Raw genomic sequence first — 18,833 nt, forward strand, 5'->3', positions numbered from 1 at the left:
GGAACTGCAAATGGGAGGACGGGGAGGAGTTTTCTTAGAAGGTTTTTTACTTAATGCAAAGAAAATTTAATATATGAAAGTTGATTGAATTAGTTACTGTCTCTGGAGTAAGTCTGGATGTTTTACTATACTGAAAGCTTTGTGTCACCCCAAACTGTTTCTAGTTGAATCGTGCCTGTAAAAATGGGTCATCCCAACTGAAGTCCCAGAAAATTCTGAAAACTTTAACCTGTAGCTAAGAATAAAAAGGGAATACCATCGAGTATGTTCCTAAGCAGTTCATTCAATGCTCATTCAAGGTGTAGATTGGAAATGGAGCGGGACCACACAATTTCATAGTATTTTGCCTATACTGTTTCCCTGCCCAGTGTGTTTTAAAAAATCTGGAGTTTATTTTTCCCCAAAAATTGACCACATGAAGGAGACATGGTAGGTCATATAGATGGTTAATAATATGACTGCTGCCTGATGCTGAAGGTTTTCTGCTGTTACAGGACTGCATGGACCTGGCAGACGGGCAGAGTGTGAGTCCCTGAACCAGCCTTGGACCTGCGGCACACCTGGTGGTGCCCTCTTCCAAGATGTTTATTGTGTCAAAGCATTGCCTGTCGCTGGTTATAAATAAATGAAAGCACAAAAAGGGCTAAACCCCACAATTACAGGCCGTGCCAAGCCTGCACAAGGCAGTGCTCCCCTGCAGCCCTGGCACCCTCTCTGCCTGACCCGGGGTGTCCAACTGCCGCAGCTTCCCGTGTCAACTCAGCCCTTGCTTCCAGCTTCTAACCTTGTCTTGTGCTCGATGGGCTGCCAGCCTTGCTCAGCAGGCAGAGGGCATGCTGCTCAGTCACCCCAAGGTGGAGGTCTGCCCCGAGCCCCTCTCTGCTCTGCGCCTGGCCGCTGATGCCCACCAGCATCCCTGCGGTAAGGCAGCCAGCTGGGTAGTGCTCAAGTGGGGACACGTAATCGTGTCTCAGGAAGCAACTGAGGGTAGATCAAGGATTTCCTTGCTCGCTTGCAGCGTGTGACAGAGGTTCTCTGGGAGGAGGCGTGCACCCCATGAGCCAGGCTGGGGCGAAGGTCTGGGCGCAGGTCCCTCGGGGTGGGATGCGATGAGCGCGGCCGGGATCCGGCAGCGCTGGTGGGAGGTCTGTGTCGCCGGGAGAGCCGCTGTTCTGGGGGAGGGAGTAGCACAGCGCCTATATCCAGCTCCGCGCCGGCAGCCTCCCTGGCACAGCTCGGAGGTCCCGGACGGAGTGGTGACCACTGCAGCCGGCTGCCTGCGGGGTTTGGGAGCGCTGTCCTCCCTCCTGGCCATGGGCACCGGGTGGGATGTGTGCGCCCTCCTCTCCACGGCGTTGTTCACTGCCCAGGCTTTCCCTCAGACCAACATAAAGATCAGCCAAGGTGAGTGCAAAGCATTGATTGCGGCTGGGGGTGAAGGTAACCTTAAACTGTGATGCCTTTAGCTGGGGAAGGAGGGTGCATACCTCCTGCAGGGTCAGCAGCTGGATTCCCGCTTTCTCTGACTGCTCCACAAACCTCTGATTTGCCTTGAAACCAACTTTCTTCACTGTGGGAACATGACAAGAGCAGCCCCAGTCTCTCTCTCCCAAGCTATAGAAGTTGCATCTGGGCTGGCTTTGTTTCTGTTCACAAGAAACTGATCTTTTGCCTTCAGCAACATGTGCTCACGTGGCACGGTGCTGTGGCAGCCCATCAGGACAGGCTGGGGCATCCACTGTGGCTCCCCATTTATTTATTCACACTTACTGCATGTGAGAAGTGGGCACAAATACAGGATTCCTCTCATTTCCCTCTTATTTTCTTGAGCTGTTGGTGACTGATAGCCACTGCTGTGCGTCACTGAAGTTTCTTGCAAACTTTTTCATGGGGCTGATGCAAGTGAGAGTCTCTGCTCTTAGTCTGTTCACACCCTGCTTAGATTTATATAGGAATGTGAGCAAAAAGGGACTCCCGGAGTGTCGTTCAGTGACTCTGTGAGAAAAAGGATCGATGCAAGCCTGGGTTTCCTGCCAGACACCTAATCCGTGGGAGCTTGGCCAAAACTAATTAGGGAGGGAAAAACCCTGCAAGATAACCCCTATCTATTAGTGCCGGCTGCAGGAGGGCTGCTGTGGTGTCTGCTGTAGCCTCACAATGCCAAACATACCTGGCAGAAGATTGGAAGCTGTAAAACCAGCTTGGTTTCATTACAGGATTCTAAAAAGCAAAGCCCTCTGTGTGAAGGATGTCACTTCCAATGTGCTTCAACTGGTGTTTAATATTTCACTTGGAAATTTGTAACATGTGCCTAAAGAAACTTCAGAGTGTGAAATATTGCCCAGTTATTAAATGAGCTTCACATCCATCAGTGGATACCATCCCCTGCAGCTCCGTATGCCCCCCCAGGCACACAGAGGCCAAAACCCCATCCCTGATCTGCTTGTTCTGAAGGTCGTCTTTGTCATCTTTGTCATCTCTTAATGAAAGACAAATACTGCAAGTAACATGAAGGTGGGACTTTTTGTCTGTAATGACTATAGTGTCAGGGCTTAAGGATGTGCTCCTAAAAGCCGTGGGTGACCTGAGGTGTCCCAGTGTCACACAATAGTGCTGTCTTAGCCCCTGCTACATGCTCCTGCCCATCAAACCCCTGTTTTATTCTTTATTCTTAAGGTTTATTCAATAAAGAGGGTGTGGGCTGGTTGTTGTGTCAAGGCTGTGGTGGGATGGAGGTCTGGCTCAGCTGGCACTTTGGACTCCCTAGCTGAAGCTGTCCTGGGGGGGGTCTTGGGCCTCCCCTGTTGTCTCATCCATCTGCTATAATCACCTTCTGCCCCAGCAGTGCCAACATGGGGTAAAAGCCATGCTGCTGGCCTTCCCCATGGTCCTGTGCTGGTTAGGCGTGATTCAGTGTTGGTGAGCACCAGGATGCTCATCCTGGGCCCCAGCTCTGACCATCAGCTGGGGAGCGCTCCCCATCCCACACTCTCAGCATCACCAGCAGAGGGGCTCTGCGGGCAGCTCTGCCCTGGAAATGACCCAGGCCTCCACGCAATGGGGATCTCCTCAGCTCTTCTCCATTGGCATGAACTTCAGACAAGCCTCTTGAGTGTTGATGGACACCCTCCAAGCCCAGCCACTTGCCAAGAGCTGAAGAGGTTCACTTGATTTTTTCAGGTCAGATGGCAGCATTAGCTTATGCATGTGCCAAGGGAGGGTGTCTCAAGACCATGTGTTTCAGTGAGGTGTCTCTTAATGTCTCTAAACTTTGTGCTAAGTCATCAGCTGTTGATGAAACAGAGCTCTTCAATGCTCTACAGCAAGAGGACCATCTGCTGCCAGCACTGATCTGGTCTGCTGTGCTGTCCAAAACACTTTGATGGAGTTGCAAGCCCCCAGGAGTCTCCTTTGCATGGGCATCTCTTGCCAACCTCATCCTAGCACCAGACTTTGTACTTCAAACCTGCAGATCACTGGAGGTGAGGCACCATTGCACCTTGGGATGAAGCTGTTCAGGAAAAAGCCTGCTCTTGGCTGGCTGCATCAGTGGGAGTCACACAGTTGGTATTTTATCTTTTCCAGTAGCATCCTGGAATAAAAACAACTTATGATACCAGCTGGGATTTTCGCAATGAATTATTTCTAACTGGAAAGTGGCCACTTGGGGATGTGAAACTTTCTGGCAAAGCAGTGCCAGCTTCTGCAAGAGGTTCACAAGTGATTTTCCTGGTGGTGCTGCAGTGGGTCTCAGCTAGTAAAGAAATGAGGAGGCTCCAGTTTTGTTGGCCCCGATACAAACCCAGAGAGCACAAAACTCTTTCTGGCCCCAAATTCTCATTTTCCAGCTTTTCTGAGTTAGTAACAGCTTCCTGATATGAATCTTCTCCTCATCCGGGTCAGGACACCTATTCTGAGTGTGCTGTATTAAAACATGGCCCTGACATTAAAACTGCTGTACCGTAAATAAGCAAAGGAAGGAAGACCCCAGATAAAGCAGCACCCCCAATTGTTCCTGCAGGTAAAACTGGGAGCAATAGTTCTCCAAAGAGACAGCCAAAGCCTCTGATCCTGACCTAAGAGAAAAGATGCTAATTAAATGCTGACCTCCTGTATTTTCCTTTTTGGTATATTTAACCTTAAATTCCTTCAGGCACCTCTGGTTCACCGAAGCTCATCAAATTAATGCTACCTAATGGGAAGCAGTATGGAATAACAAAGAAGGACTGTCTCCATCTCTGACTCAGTTTCAGCTGCTCTGAACAGAAGGAAGGTGATTTTCCTGGGCCATGGGGGTGCTGATGGAAGTGGCTCGGAGCCAGGCCATCAGGACTCCCACTGCAATTAGCACCTGGGAGCAAACGGCCCTGTTTGCCAGGATGCTGCTGGGTTAAGCCCTGTGAATTTTGCCACCAGACTGCTAGAGGTGAAGAGTTCCTCGAGGAGCTGCAGTCTCTATAATAAATCCTTGTTGCTGGGGGGAGATGGTGGTGCTTGTCTGCCACAGGCACCCGAGGTGCCTTAGGCAGGAGGGAGCAGCAACATGGAGTCACCAGGAGCTGAGACCAGATCCCAGTCCTGTTCTGAATGGGGGGGACATGCTTCATCTGTGATTTGGTGGTAAAGCTACAGCCTCATCCCATGGGTCTGACCCTGTTCCTTGCTCTGCTTTGCTTTTGGTGGGGACAGGGATCCCTAGCCAGTTTCACAGAGGGAGGAGGGTTTGATTCCCAGGGGATCACATCAGCCCTCAGTGTTCCTGGTACTGTTGCTACAGTAGAATAATTTCCATTTCCTAGGGCTGTTCTAAGGGTTTTCCAAACGCAAAGAGGTCCATGTATGAATCAGACAGCTGAATCCTGCATTGCCATTGAGCTGGCTGCAGGTTAGCCACCCTCCCCTAAAGCTATTCTGCTCTCCCAGCCTGGTGTGCCTTTTGTTCTTGGCAGCCCATGAGGATGGGAGAGCCCCTCAAGCCCCTCACTGCTCTTGGTGGGTTTGTTGCTGTGGGGTGCAGAGCTGCTGCCAGATACAGATCCTCAACAGGGGGTGGCAAGGGATGCTGAGGTGGGGTGATAGCACCACAGGGCTCTGCAGTCAGCTTGGCCTCTGCCCCTTGCTCAGGAGGTTAAAAAAGGCTCTTTGCATCTGTGTTTGTTGCCTGGGGACTGCGTGTGACTGAAATATGGAATTATCACCCAGATCTGTCAGCACTAGTGCAGGAAAGGGTTCAGCACAGGGAATGCTCCCACCACTGCTTTGAATTCACCTCCTGCCTCCTCTTCCCCATGCTGATGCTGCCCGCACTGCTCCCACATCCCATGCTGCTGCTGGCAGGGTTTTGCTCTCTGGACCCTCAGGGAAAGCCATTCCCCAGCACCCGAGGTCCTGTAGCACCACCCTGACCTCTCCAGGCTTGAGCCTGTTACCTGCTTGGATAATTTCATGGCATCTGACGTCTGCCGTCGCCCCCTGCTCCCCCTGCCCTGCCTGCCTTACTTCGGCAGCAGCACTGACCCTGGACCAGGACCCCATGGGGATGCAGGAACTAACTGGGGGAGCTGGCAGTTCCCCAAGGCTCAAACACCAGCAGCTGAGAGAGTTAAGTCACTGTGACACGAGATTTGGGGGTTAGTGCTGCGTGGTGTGGTGTGTGTGTGCTGCATCCTTCCTGCTCGACGAGGGGAGCATGACTAGGAGGAGGTCAGAGGGATGTGTTAACAGCACTGCAGTGTTTACACAGCGGCAACTGCAAAGGCTCCAGAAATGTGTCCTGCCCCTGAATGGCCTCTTTTTGGGTGACTTCCCCGCTGTGCTGAAAGGTGGTGAGGGAGGAGGATCAGCTCCACGGGCTCCAGCACTTATCTGGTGGTGGGAGGCAGATAGGCCGGCACCGCTCCTGGCGGCAGGCTCCTCACCCAGCTATTTATGGGGCTGAAAATGAACACGTGTGTGCGTGCACGGCTGTGTCCGGGCCCAGGGACACAGGGGATGGTGAGGGGGTTGCTCAAGGGAGGAGGTGCAAGGGGGCCTTGCAGGAGGGCAGATTGCAGCCATAACCCTACAGCCTCTGGCTATCAGCTCCCATCACAACACCGAGGCTCCGGTAGTGCCTGGTAGAGGTGACAGGAGCCCTTATCTGGGTTTCCCCAGCAGCAAATATCAGTGCCTCTATTTCGAGCACTCTCTGTCTAAACCGATGTCAAACTGGCTTGAAGTGCTCGTCCTGATTTAGGCAGATGCTAAAACTGAGAAACCCATTTCATAAAATGTGGGTCGGCTTTTGCAAACTTCTGCATGGCTTCTGCAACAGCTGGTTTCTCCATGCATGTGTTTGGTAGTTGTTTGCCCTGGGTGAGGGGGAGCCAGGCTGGGAACTGCTGCCTTTGTTGCCTGCTTGGTTGCCCGGCCATGCTGCTTCACCATCAGCTGCCAGATGTCCTCTGCTCTGCCCCCAGCCATGCCGGAGCCTGTCCATGCCTACTCCTGCCCGCTCTTCTGGACAGAGTATGAGGGCCATTGCTACCGGTACTTCCCCATCAACAAGACCTGGGCTGAAGCCGACCTCTATTGTGCCGAGTTCTCCATTGGCATCAGATCAGCCAAGCTGACCTCCATCCACAGGTGAGGGGTGCAGAAATGTGTCATCCCACCCTGGCACAGCCTGGGGAAGAAGGAAAATAGGGACAAAGTCCCATGCCCACAGTACATCCTCTGGGCCAGCTGCAGGGTCATGTCCCAGCCCAGCATCCCTCTGCAGCAGCAACTGGGTCAACTCTCATGCACTGGGCACACTAAGGCAATGTAAAAAATGCCTTTTCCTGGCCTGGCAGGGAAACTGATGTATTATTCCCTATATTTAGCCAAACCTGTAGGTTTTTACTCTTGAAAAAGGAAAGAAATACAACATGATTATACAGGCTTTTTCCTCTATTCCCTCTCCCCTAGCTCTTCCGCACACTACACACCTCTTGCACAGACGCAGGAAAGCAATCAGCAGCAAATAGATGAGGGGAACCCATTTGGCCATGCCACAGGGTGAACGCTTAGGGACATAACTGGCCATTTGCCTGACACACTCCCTCAGTGGCTGTGCATTGCTCTGTTTTCCAGCTGGGAAGAAAACGTCTTCGTGTATGACCTGGTGAACAGCCGTGTGCCGGGAATCCCCACCGACATCTGGACAGGACTCAATGACCTGAGGCAGGTAAGAGCTCCCTGCAGCCATGTGGGAAATGGTTTGAGAATTTCACTGCCCCATGCTTTCCCCTGGGAAAGCCACTTGGCTTTATTCTTTGTTCCTTAGAGCCCCATTGATCAGGTGGTGGTGTAGGGTCTGTTGTGCAGTACTCGGGGGAAAGTCATATTTTCATCTCCTCTGGTCTGATTTTGAATGAAAAGTGTTACTAGAATTAATAGATTGATAATTAGTGATTATTCACATCATATTTTATGAATGGATTAATGGAAGGCGTATTGTGTTGCTGGTCCAAGAAGAGCAAATGAACTGAAAACATCTCCAATATCAAAAATCACCAAGTTTCATTGCTTTCTTGTGATACCCTGTAGCTTTTCAAAGCTGACATGTTGGAAATATATAGTCTAGTATGCAACAAAGAAAAGTTGAGACCATCAGGAGAACAGCCCCGAGCCAGCAAACGTTTTGTAGATATTGGGAAAGCAACGGAAAAGGAAAAATGAAAGGAACACAGGATTGGGTGGGTGTGTTAAAAAATAAATGTGTTCAATTTCTGGGCTTCCCCTGGTGAGACACGGTGAATCCTGGGGTTTTCCAGCATAAGTTATCAGTTGTAAAATGCAGACAAGCTGCTTGGCCTTTGCTGAGGGGTGGCAGTCTCTTCCCATGGAGAATGGGTGTACATGGGAGTGGGACCCCCACTCTGCAAGCACGGCTCTGCAGTCACGGCTTTCTCTGCTCACCCCGTGCCAGGAGGGTCACTTTGAGTGGACGGACGGCTCCTCCTACGACTACCAGTACTGGGATGGCAGTCAGCCTGACGATGGGATCCACTCCATCCCAGAGGAGGAGGACTGCGTGCAGATCTGGTACCGGCACAGCAGTGGTGAGTGGTGTTGAGGTGCCCAGTATTGAGGGCACCTTAAGTCTCATTTGCATGTCAGTACATTAAACCCACTGCGGCTCATCTATTCTGAAGAGCTTGCTGGTAGGTGAGACCTTGCACTTTAATTTTTTTATTACTATTCTCTTTTCTTTGCAGAGAAGGGACGTGTTTTCTCTTTCACCACGTACACACACACACATATGCTTGCTTTCCCTCTGCCAAGAGCCTAGCTCCCTCTCCGCCCAGAGCCTAGCTCCCCCTCCCGTAGCAGTGGCAATAAGGAGGGGAGCATCATCCACTTGGAAGAATTACCAAATTTAGCCAAAGGTCAAATTTTCCTCTTTCTCCTCCCACACAGGAGGCCCATGGAAACACTCATTCCTTTGCCAGCTTTTCCCTCCCTCCCTCAGGCCAGGGGCATTTCACTGTGCAAAAATCTCTGCTTGTGCAAAAATCCCACTTCCCACCCTCATTGCCAGGGAGACCAGTCAGGTGTATCCAGACCCCTGGACATATGTAAATGCCTGGTCCATGGACACCCTGCTGATGTTCCCTAGGGTACAGAGCTGTTTGCAGCTGCCTCCGCGCTACCATGTTTGTGTCTGGGTCAGGCATTTCTGCCAGCATCCCTAGGACAGGGATGGGAGCAGTGCAAATGGAAGCACATGTAGGAAAACCCTCCTACAATGGCAGGAGGTCCTGGTCCTGAGGGTGGTGCATGGATACCCCCCATGCCTTTTCTGAGCTAACGCCTTGTTTCTTTTGTGGGGTAGCACTGCGCTCCTGGAATGACAACGCCTGCGGCAGAGCCTTCCCTTTCGTCTGCAAGATCCCCTCGCTGGCCCTGGACTGAGGCTGCTGGTGCTGCACAAGCTCCCCTCATTTTGGGTCACCTCTCCAGTGGCACGGAAGAACAGCCAGGACGTGGCACGGGTGGAGAGAGTGTGGAGCTGCTCAGCATCCCCAGCCAGACCCCTGCTGCAATATCCCTCCTGGAGTGCTGTGGGGATGAACCTGATGCTCACCCTCCCCATGGGCAAGCAGTGATGGGAGCTGTGTTAAACAGCAAAGGAGTCCCCAAGCCTGGGCCTGGCTTTGGGTTTCAGATCAACTATTGCAGTGTATTAGCAGAAACCCATGATTTTAGCAATACACCAAACTGTTAGCACCAAAGAGTAGCCATGTGTAGGAAATTATTCTGCCGGTTCACCTGTGAAGAGTGGAGGAAAAGTATTATTTTCTGTTAAGTTATACAAAATGCCTCTCACATGTGTTATTTTTCTCTCCACTAAAATAAACAGCAAACAGCCGGTGGAGGCTCCTCCAGCTTTCTAGTGCTTGAGTAACAGCGACTGCCTGAGATATGGAGTCTTGTGCCAAAGGCCCTGGTTTTACTCTGGTCTGGTCTGTATTAAAAAGGTGTGTTGGGGGAACCAAATGCCTGGGTTTGTTTCATTGACTCTGCTGGTTCTGGGGGACCTGGGCAGCCTGTGAAGAACCCTGTCCTTCACCCGGCCCCATCAACCAGACAGCATCACCACATGGGGTCACTCAGCACCCCACACCTTCACAACATCCCTGCCTGCAGCAGGTGAGCAGGGTTTGGTCCGGGCTGCTTTGAGCTGTCCAAACGACAAGGCAGGTGGGTGAAGGCTTATGTGCACCAGCTGAGGGCCAGCCTGCCTCACAGACCTTCCCTGGGGGGGAAGAGCTCACAGCTTTTGGTGTGACCCTGTTCCCTAGTGAGATGACAGTCGTTCCCACAGTCACTGCTGATGTCCTGTTCCGTGCTGGCATCACAGAGGTGCTTTTATCTTCCAGGTATATCATGTCTGAGGATTTGTGTGTGGCTGTGCTCGTGGCCCTGGCGTGCTTTGTCTGAGCTACTTAGCAGGGAGGTGGGACCCTGCCCTTACATATGGGTGAATTTGCAGGGCTTCAGTGGTGGTGCCAGAGCACAAGGGAAGGGCAGTGCTGGTGAGACAAAAACATGCTTCTCCTTCAGGGGACGTGGGTGCAAGGGCACTGCTGGACCCAGTCAAGCACAATAAATCCAGTGCTCCCTGCAGAGCCCCTGTGGTGTGACCTCTGGTCCCACACAGCCCCGTGGCACCCAGGTGGCTTTGCAAGAAGCTCTGTGCAGAGGGGGCTGCCTCCACATCTGGCCCTTGCCAGATGTGTCCCTTCTGTCCCTGCTCTGGGAAAGCCTCAGGGTCTCACAGCACCAGAGCAGCCAGGACAAACCTGGGCTCCCTCATCTCAGCCACTGCCTGCAAAGACGAGCAAAGGCAACCTCACAAACTTGTCTGGTCTCCCATGAGGTCACCACCTTAGACACATAGGATTCCAAATCTAAGATTTTCCAGAGCAATTACACTGGATACAATGAGGTAAATAACTGAGGCTCTGCTAGGAGCTCGTGACTGCTTCCTCAGTGCTTCCTCAGCTCAGCTTTCAGCTAAAATAAGTTTCCACTCAGGGAGAAGTGGCACAACTTGGTGGGCATGACAGTGGTGCTGTAAGTGGAATGTGTGTGTTGGAGCAGGTTTCTAGAATAAGGAAATACTGTCACCTCTGATTATGTATTTTTCTATATATAAATATAGAAAAGGATAATACCTAGAAATAAAACTGTATTATTTTTAATGGTTTATATATATGCACATTTTCCATATATTTATATGGAAAGTGAACAATTTGTATAGTTTTCAGCCCTAGGCAGGAGACAGCATTGAATGTGGTTTCCTTGAGACTTTTGCTTCATCAGAAGACAATAAATTATATATGGATGATAACAGTATGTAAAGAAACCAACTGTAAAAAGAAGAAGAGTTCTTGTATCTGACCAGGTAACAAAATACTGATGTGTCGGATCTGATCTGTGGCAGAAAAAGGGCTTAAGCAAACATCTTGGTCACTGCTCTAGAGATTGCCCACGGATGGGTCCTGTGCCTGCTGCTGACATGAGAACAAGAGGGTTGGGCATATGCATGGCATGGGACATGTGTCTGATTGACTCCTGGTTCTGAGTGCTGGAGCTGAAGTGTGGTTGAGTCTCTGTGGTGAAGATCAGCCTCATGACAGAGAGCAGACCCAGAAACCCCACAGATCCCCCTGGGGCTCAGCCATGTCCAGAGCCCATCAACTGGACAGGGAAGATTAGGGTGCTGATGGCAGGCTCTACCCTAGGCTGCCTCTCCCCAGTTTCTTTTCCATGTTCCTCCTGTTCCCTGGTTCAGAGGAGCCGGGAGTTCAGCATGGCTGGGGCTCAGTGTGCCTCCAGCCAAAAACTCTTCTTTTTTTCCCTCCAAGTGGCGTGAGATGTTTCAAAAGAAAGGTTAAAACCTTCCCTTGGGAAAGTGTTTGAAGACTTGGGCCCTGCTGGGGCTAAAAATATTGCTAATGGGGAAACCTATGAAAGCTGTCAGCTCCAATTAACATCTTCATTTCCAGGTAAAAAGAACTGAATATGCATGACCCGAAAGTCAGGGCCAAAGTTAACAGGGGCCTTGTTTTGTACCCCAACTCAGTTTTCTTCCCTGACAGCAGGGTCCTTACTTAAAAAAAACAACCCTCTGTCCTTGATAGTGTCTTCTGTTTCACAGGAATCAAATAAAACCCAGAAAACAACAGGAGTTTTCACCTCCTTAATGAACTTCCAGTGGATCTGGTGAGGTCAGTGCTCGATGGAATACAGAACGTGCCCTTTCCCCCAGCATGGATGGTCCCAGACTTTGGGTGGCCAGGAGGAGCCTCTGGCTCTTCAGGCTGAACTTAACCTTATTTTTCTGTGCTGTGTGTCCCGTAACCCCTGACTCCCCTGTTATCCCGAATCTCTCCATCCTGACTTGCCATATGGTGCAGACAGTGGGAAACCTGGCAGCGGCAGGGCTCTCCCACAGCTCTCCTGCACATCACTTGCAAGTGACTGGTACCTGAGGGCTCTTTTATATCACGGTTCTTTAGGAGCTGAACATCTTCCTTTGTGGTGCATGAAAGTTGGGGTAAGGGTGGAGAGTGTGTGAGGTAGCCTGGGAGCGAACAAAAGCAATCGCCTATTGGTGACAAACCCCTTTACCCTCCTATACCCCATTTCTAGGTCTATAGAGACAATATTACTGCAGCCCTTGAAGAGAGAGAATGGCCTGGCATGGCAGGCAGGAGAGATGGGCCTGCTTGCACCATCTGCTCTCTGATTCCCCTTTTCCCCTACTGTTATAGTTCTTTATTCCCTGAAATATGCTGCTGTTGTCCAGGGATGGGAGCTGCAAAGAGAAGCGCTGCACTGGCGCTGCTCTGCCCGGGTGCAGGCAGCCTGGTGATGGTTTTCCTGCCCAGTTTCTAATCTTGACAGCTCAGACAGCTGGGCTGAGCTGAACGGTCCTTCCCTCTGTTTATTCAGTATGATTTTTCACCCTGAAATTTGCTGGGAGGCTAAGGCCTGCACAGCTGAACTGTGAGCTCTTCCTAGTGCACCCCCTTCCCCTCTCCCTGGTTTCCCATGGTTTTAATTGCCTGAGTAATGGCGCAGCTCCTGCCCCAGGGCAAGGATGCTGCAGAGCGTTTCTCTTTGACAAGAGAACAAAAATATCTCAGGGCCAAAAAAAGGCTTCCAGCGGCTCAGTGAGAAAATTACAGACATTTACTGGCTGTGGCTGTGAGGTTCATCACCAAATAGAACCCTGAAACACAAAAATGTATGATGAACCATGTTACCTACCTGTGTGATGGTGTTAGCATTGAACCTCACAGCTTCAGCGCATCCCAAATGTGTGTGGCAGGGCACAAAGAAGGCAGGCAGGATTTGGACCTGTGCTGTGCGGGTCCCAGCAGATGTTGGCTTAACCAAGATGTTCCTTCTGTTCTGCGGGAGGGTTTTCCCATCCCACCTCGCACCAGCTGCTCCCTGCTGCTGCCAGGGAATGAGCGAGATGGTGGGAGCCAGCAGGGACAAACCTGCTGGGAAATGCATCTCCTGGGCACGGCTGAGCCCAGCTACCCCTCAGCTGGGCAGGGGGCTCAGCTGAGACAGCTGCCAAGAGAAGGGCCAGAGGTGTGATGGAAGGTGGGCTCATAAAGAGTGCAAGCTGCTGGGGTGTGATGGCACCTCCATTAATAACAAAGGTTCAGTGAAACTTCAAGCAGCACCAGTTTCCCCCGGAGATGGGGCTGGGGGAACCCAGGACGGGGCTGGCTCAAACAGGAGCTGCCTCATGCCAGCACCAGGGCTTATTTTGCCTCCCTATCAGCATCTCTAAAGTCTCCCCCTCTTTTGTAGCCAAGGATTCCCAGGCTTCATGCTAAAACTGGCCACTGGTCAGCAGCCCTGTACCCCTTTTTGGTGCAGGTCTCTGCGGCACAGGTACCCAAAAAGGATGGTAAAGTTTTTTGTTAACTGCTTTTGCTCTTCGGGGACTTGGTAACACGGCTGGAAACACTCATTCCCGGGTGCAAATTGCCAGAGACACTGCTGATTAGAAGTAAGGTGCAGATCTAACAGCAGCACAACTCCTGTTGCGGTTCCTGCTCATAAAACTGGGCAGCCTTGAAGGCCCCAGAGCCAAAGTGCGGGTGATGTGAGAGAGAAATGCATCCCAACTGGCACCATGAGCCTGAATCCCCTGGAGCCAGTGACTGTGAAGCTTCTTTGGGCAGACTGCTGAAAGAGCCGGTACTCCTCAGCTATACCTGGTTGCTGTCCCAGAATGAGGTCCCTGGTGCTGCGGTCCTGCTGCCTTGGCAAAGAGTAGCTGAACGGGGTGATGTGCAAAACTGTGCAGTCTGGCTCCTGGGGTTACCGTGGCAACGGGGTATTTGCTCATTTGTATTTCTTAAAAATTATGCTGGGCTGTTGATTGCATCATTTGTGGAGCTCTTTGTCAGCAGGCCAATAGATCATTGTCTGTCAGGGCTGTACCACAGTGAGCGCTGATGTTCTTATGTTCCCACTAGGAAACCTGCTTTGCTGGAGTGTGGTGTGTGTTGTAACTGCATCTCTCCTGCAGAAACCCAGCATAACCCCTAGCCTAGAAAGTGTGTGCTGGCTTTGCTCATCCCCTCTGACAGCCATTTGTACTCATGGAGTGGCTTGGGATAACACAACATCCGAGTGGCTTGCAGTGGGAGACCTTGGTAAGGATGGGACAGGGGAAGGCTTGCAGGAGAAACTTTCTTCTTGCACCTCTGTAGCAAGAGGACTTGAGTAAAATATGGCTGTGCATGGAAACCTGCCATGAGGTAGGAAGGAGAGGAGGTTTAACTAACTCAGAGCTAGTGTGAGGAATCACCAGTCTCCTTGTGTGACTGGGGGATGAGGTGGGAGCTGCGTGGCTGGAGGAGCAACACCTGCCAGCTGTAATGGGAAGACTGTGGTCCTGGTCCTGGGGGAATAACCACCATCCTCCACTTCCAGAGTGCATGGAGACTTTGAGGTTTGGGAAAATGCAAGCTTAGATCAAATGCTTCCTGATTTGTTGTATTGCAAAGATATCACTCCACTCGCTGCAGAGCACCGGGAAAGGTTGGTGCTGTGGGGCTGGCTTGAATTTCCAGAGGTGACTGTAGAGCAGCTTAGGGAAAGCTTCTTTCTTTTTTGAATGCTGAAGACAGAATTAATTTGATTTGGATGCTGTTCAGATTCAATGGCCATGAGTTCCTGAAAGTCAATTGACCCACAATCCAGGAGCAGTTTAAGAGCTCGTTGTCAAGTATTTGCTTAATGGCAAAACCCCACTTGCCACTAATTCCTCTTTTATCTCATTGATATAATCAAATTAGGAAGCAGGACATTGTGGTAGGTCTGTAGACAGAAGTTGTTTGTGCAATTTGTCTGCGTGAGGACATAGTACCTCTGTGGGCTCCCAGTCTGCTCAGCAGGGCTGGCAACAGTGTCCATGTGGAGCACATGGGCTGCTGGACCTCATGGTCTCCATCATGGCCAGCCTCTTCCATCCTCCCACCACCAGCCATGGGCTGCACCCAGCAGACACCAAATGTGAATGTCACAGGCAGAGAGAGGGGAAGGAAATGTCAGGAGTGAGGGTCAGAGCAATTAAATGTGGTATTTCATCAGTGTGGAGGGCAAGCACTCACAGGAAAGGGCTGTGGCCTTTATTAATCTCCAAAGCATCACATGAAGTCATGGTCCCAAATAAATGCTAAATGCAAATGATGAATGTATTAATCTAGTATGGGTAGTTACCCTGGATTTAGCTGGGTCGTGAAAGTGATTAGTATTTGGTAATAGCAATAAGAGTAACATCTCTTATGAACTTTTAAATGCCAGCTTTGTAACCTGCCTTTTTTCCGCACTGATTCCAATCAAGTGACCTGCTGTAGCTGCCTATGGGACTGCTTGTAGCTTTGCACAGGATCCCTCCAATTCCCCAAGCATACCTGGGGATTTCAGTGTTATCTATTACCTGTGCCCCACAACCACACAGGCAACACAGAGCAGCTCCCACTCTGGCAGTAATGCAGGCAGGCTACTGAAAATCCTTGCTTGGATTTGACATTTTTGGGTGTATTCTGCATCTACAGTAAATTCATCCTTCATTGCACCTTATCCTGAGCCCCTGGGTGCTGCCTGCTGCATCTTACAGGCAGCAATTGCCAGAGCAATAGCCATTGGTCTCCCACAGCATCCTGGTGCTGCTGGGTTTGGTGCCTTCAACCCTGGGATCCCCAGGATGTGACTTCTGGGGAAGGACTGGTGAGTCTGTAGCTTTGGGTGGAGCGGGTGAGGTGATGGTGAAGAGCGCTTGCAGTTTGTTCCACTCCCGCTTTTAGCATACAGCCTCACAAGGCACAAGATGCCTGTATGGGTGGGGTTTTAAAACCGCCAGTTTTAGACTGCTCATATCATCTGGCAGCTACAGCAATCGCATCCGTTCCTGCATTGCTTTCTCCATTTTTCTGGTTTAAACTGAGCAGACCCAAAAAAAGCTGCTGTTTTGTTCAGGCGGCTCAGTGCAGTGAATGACCCATTTTTCTTCCCGATGAGTCACGGATCCTCCTTTGAAAGCTCTCATTATTAATATGCCATTTGGGGGATATGTCTGAATTTTCCAGCATTGTCAGCAGCCTTGTCTGTGCTCACTAAGGGAACCTACACAATTAACGGCATGTGCCAAATGGCTGCACCCTAATGCAATGGATTTAGTATCTATGTATTTTTAGAGGATATATTGCTTCTCTTGTGGGCATTTTTGGGTACAACATTCTTAACACTTTTTCCTTATTTGAAATTTGTTGCAGTTCTTCTCACATGCAGGGTAAGGGGATCCCTCCCCAGATGGTTTGTCTCACAAAGGAGAAGCGGAAGAGGACAAGGGAGCTATTTTGGGATGCGCAGAATGGTCATTGAGTAGGGCTGCACCTCAGAGAGAGAGCAACCATCACTCCTCAACTGGGCTGCCAGGGCAGCACATCCCAAAGCCCTGCTCTTTGTTTTAACACAGACCTTGCTCAGCTGTTGCAGAAAACAAACGCTTGTGGCAGATGCCCCCTGCAAGGGAAAACGTAGAGTCAAACAGGAGGAGAACAGTGCTGAGTTTAGTTTGGGAAGAGGCCAAGTGCACTGTCTGGGCTGTCTGAACCCCACCTTGGATGAAGGCAACATGCTCTGTTTAAAATGATACCTTTATTTACAAGATGAAATATGTTTTCCCTAACATTTGTGGAGCTCCTGCCTCCAATACATCACCTGAAGTGTGACTTTAAACAACAAGTTAGACTATCAGGTAATACGTTAGTTCAAGGGTAACAAATGCAGGTTGAAAGAGGACAATATTCCTCCCATTTTCTGTTTGTTGTTTTCCCCTGAACTGCACTTTCAAAACGACTTCTCTGGAGCATTCTGCAAACGCTCAGTCTCTAGCAAGCCTAGTGAAAACACTAAACCACATACACCCCCTTCCTCCATTACATATGCGTGTTTAACCATATATAAATACACACATAGATATTTATGTATTACATTACTATTATATCCTAACCATTTCATGTACAAACAGCACATCTTCTCCACATCCCACATAGAATCATAGAATAGTTAGGGTTGGAAAGGACCTTAAGATCATCTAGTTCCAACCCCCCTGCCATGGGCAGGGACACCTCACACTAAACCATGTCACCCAAGGCTCTGTCCAGCCTGGCCTTGAACACCGCCAGGGATGGAGCATTCACAACCTCCCTGGGCAACCCATTCCAGTGCCTCACCACCCTCACAGGAAAGAATTTCTTCCTTATACCCAGTCTAAACTTCCCCTGTTTAAGTTTTAACCCATTATCCCTTGTCCTGTCGCTACAGTCCCTAATGAAGAGTCCATCCTGCCCAGTGTAACCAGCACTGAGGTCTCTCCCATGGACATTTCTTCTGCTGAAGAGCCCAATTACATCATTTTGAAGTTCCAAGCGACATACTTGGTAAGATTTACACTAAAACCTAATTTCAGGCTGATTATACACTGTAGGCAGTCACAGTGCGTATCGCCTCATTAGCCTGATTAGCTGGCTGAGCTGAAGGACGAGCACTCTGAGCTCTCCTGAGAATGGCTTATAGGAAGAAGGCCCAGTACCCAATAAGGTTTTTGGCAGCAATGAACGTTTATGGGTTTGGGCATAATTCTGTTTATGGGGATTTTGTGATCAGCCAGGAGCTGGGAACAGCCCTGTGGATAAGTGGCCATTTGTGTGGCTCAGCTCTGCTGGGAGACTGAGACGTCCCCCTGACTAGTTTTGCATACTGAGCTCTGCCTTTTCTTCTCTTCCCTCCTCTAATCCCATGCCTATTATTGTGGATGTACTGGAAATAACAGGTCTTTGCTGATTTTGGAGCTGGGTGTGTGTGGGGACAGAGCCTGGCTGCATTTCTGCCCTCCCTGTCTCACAGGGGAAAGTTTGGGTGTGCAGGAAGGCTTAGTACCCAGGGGGGTTGTACAAGGGAGCTGAGGCCACAAAATTAAAATGGTTGTAACCTGTAGCTTAGCCACTCACTTTAGAGACTTTTTAATTTTAAATGGAGCTGTACACATGTGCCTGTCTGCCCCAAGATTCTCAGTGTGTGCTTAAAGCACCACTGATTCAGTGGACAAACACTAATTTAGTGCATTTAGTGATGGTGCTTGCTCAGGCTCCCTGAAACAGCACCAAGCAGCTTGAGTGTGTTGGGGGCTCTGACCCTTGTTCTGACATGGGGGGAGCTGTGGGATGTCAGCTTACCATGCAGGTTACCTCTGAGACGTGCAAGAGGTTTCTAAAGAAGTAGGTGACAAGGGAGCCAGGCACAGAGCTCTAAGGGTAGGTGGCACCTGCCTGGGAGCCTGCTGAGGTCTGCTGAGGATCCATCCCATACAGCAGGCTCAGCCCATCATCTCTTCTGGGAACACAAGCACCAGCTTTCTGGGGGCAGCCCTTGTTGGTCACTGAGCTCTGGTGCCCCCTCCAGCATGGTGAATGGACCTTGCGCTTGTCCATCCTAGGAAGCAAAGCTGAGGTGATTTTACATTCAGCTTTATCAAACAGAAACTGATGCCAGACTTGATTAAAAGGTGGGCTCGAGTCCGAGAAATAAATGGGCCTCTGTGGTGCTCATTACCCTGGGGCAAGCGGCGCTGGGAGTTTGCATTGCTGATGCCTCCTGGAGTCCTAGGCAGACCTGGATAGCAGGTTTGACATCACGTGCTGCAGGGATCAAATCTTGGTTCAATAAACCAGAAATCTAATCTGCCTGATCTCTGGTCAGGAGGT

The 18,833-nt window shown here is 50.4% G+C and overlaps 1 protein-coding gene across 1 annotated transcript; it reads left to right on the plus strand.

The window, feature by feature from the left end:
* Window positions 1-975: 975 nt before the first annotated feature.
* CLEC19A (C-type lectin domain containing 19A) lies at window positions 976-9,148 on the plus strand. The gene is made up of 5 exons (XM_057418980.1): window positions 976-1,404; window positions 6,459-6,624; window positions 7,114-7,207; window positions 7,952-8,084; window positions 8,858-9,148. The coding sequence occupies exons 1-5, from the start codon at window positions 1,110-1,112 to the stop codon at window positions 8,935-8,937; spliced, it is 768 nt and encodes a 255-aa protein (XP_057274963.1). The 5' UTR covers window positions 976-1,109; the 3' UTR covers window positions 8,938-9,148.
* Window positions 9,149-18,833: the final 9,685 nt, after the last annotated feature.

The sequence above is a fragment of the Pezoporus wallicus genome, unplaced genomic scaffold (assembly GCF_028554395.1).
Source record: "Pezoporus wallicus isolate ANWC-B61680 ecotype Strahan unplaced genomic scaffold, APGP_CSIRO_Pwel_v1 contig_13942, whole genome shotgun sequence".
Lineage (NCBI taxonomy): Eukaryota > Metazoa > Chordata > Aves > Psittaciformes > Psittacidae > Pezoporus > Pezoporus wallicus.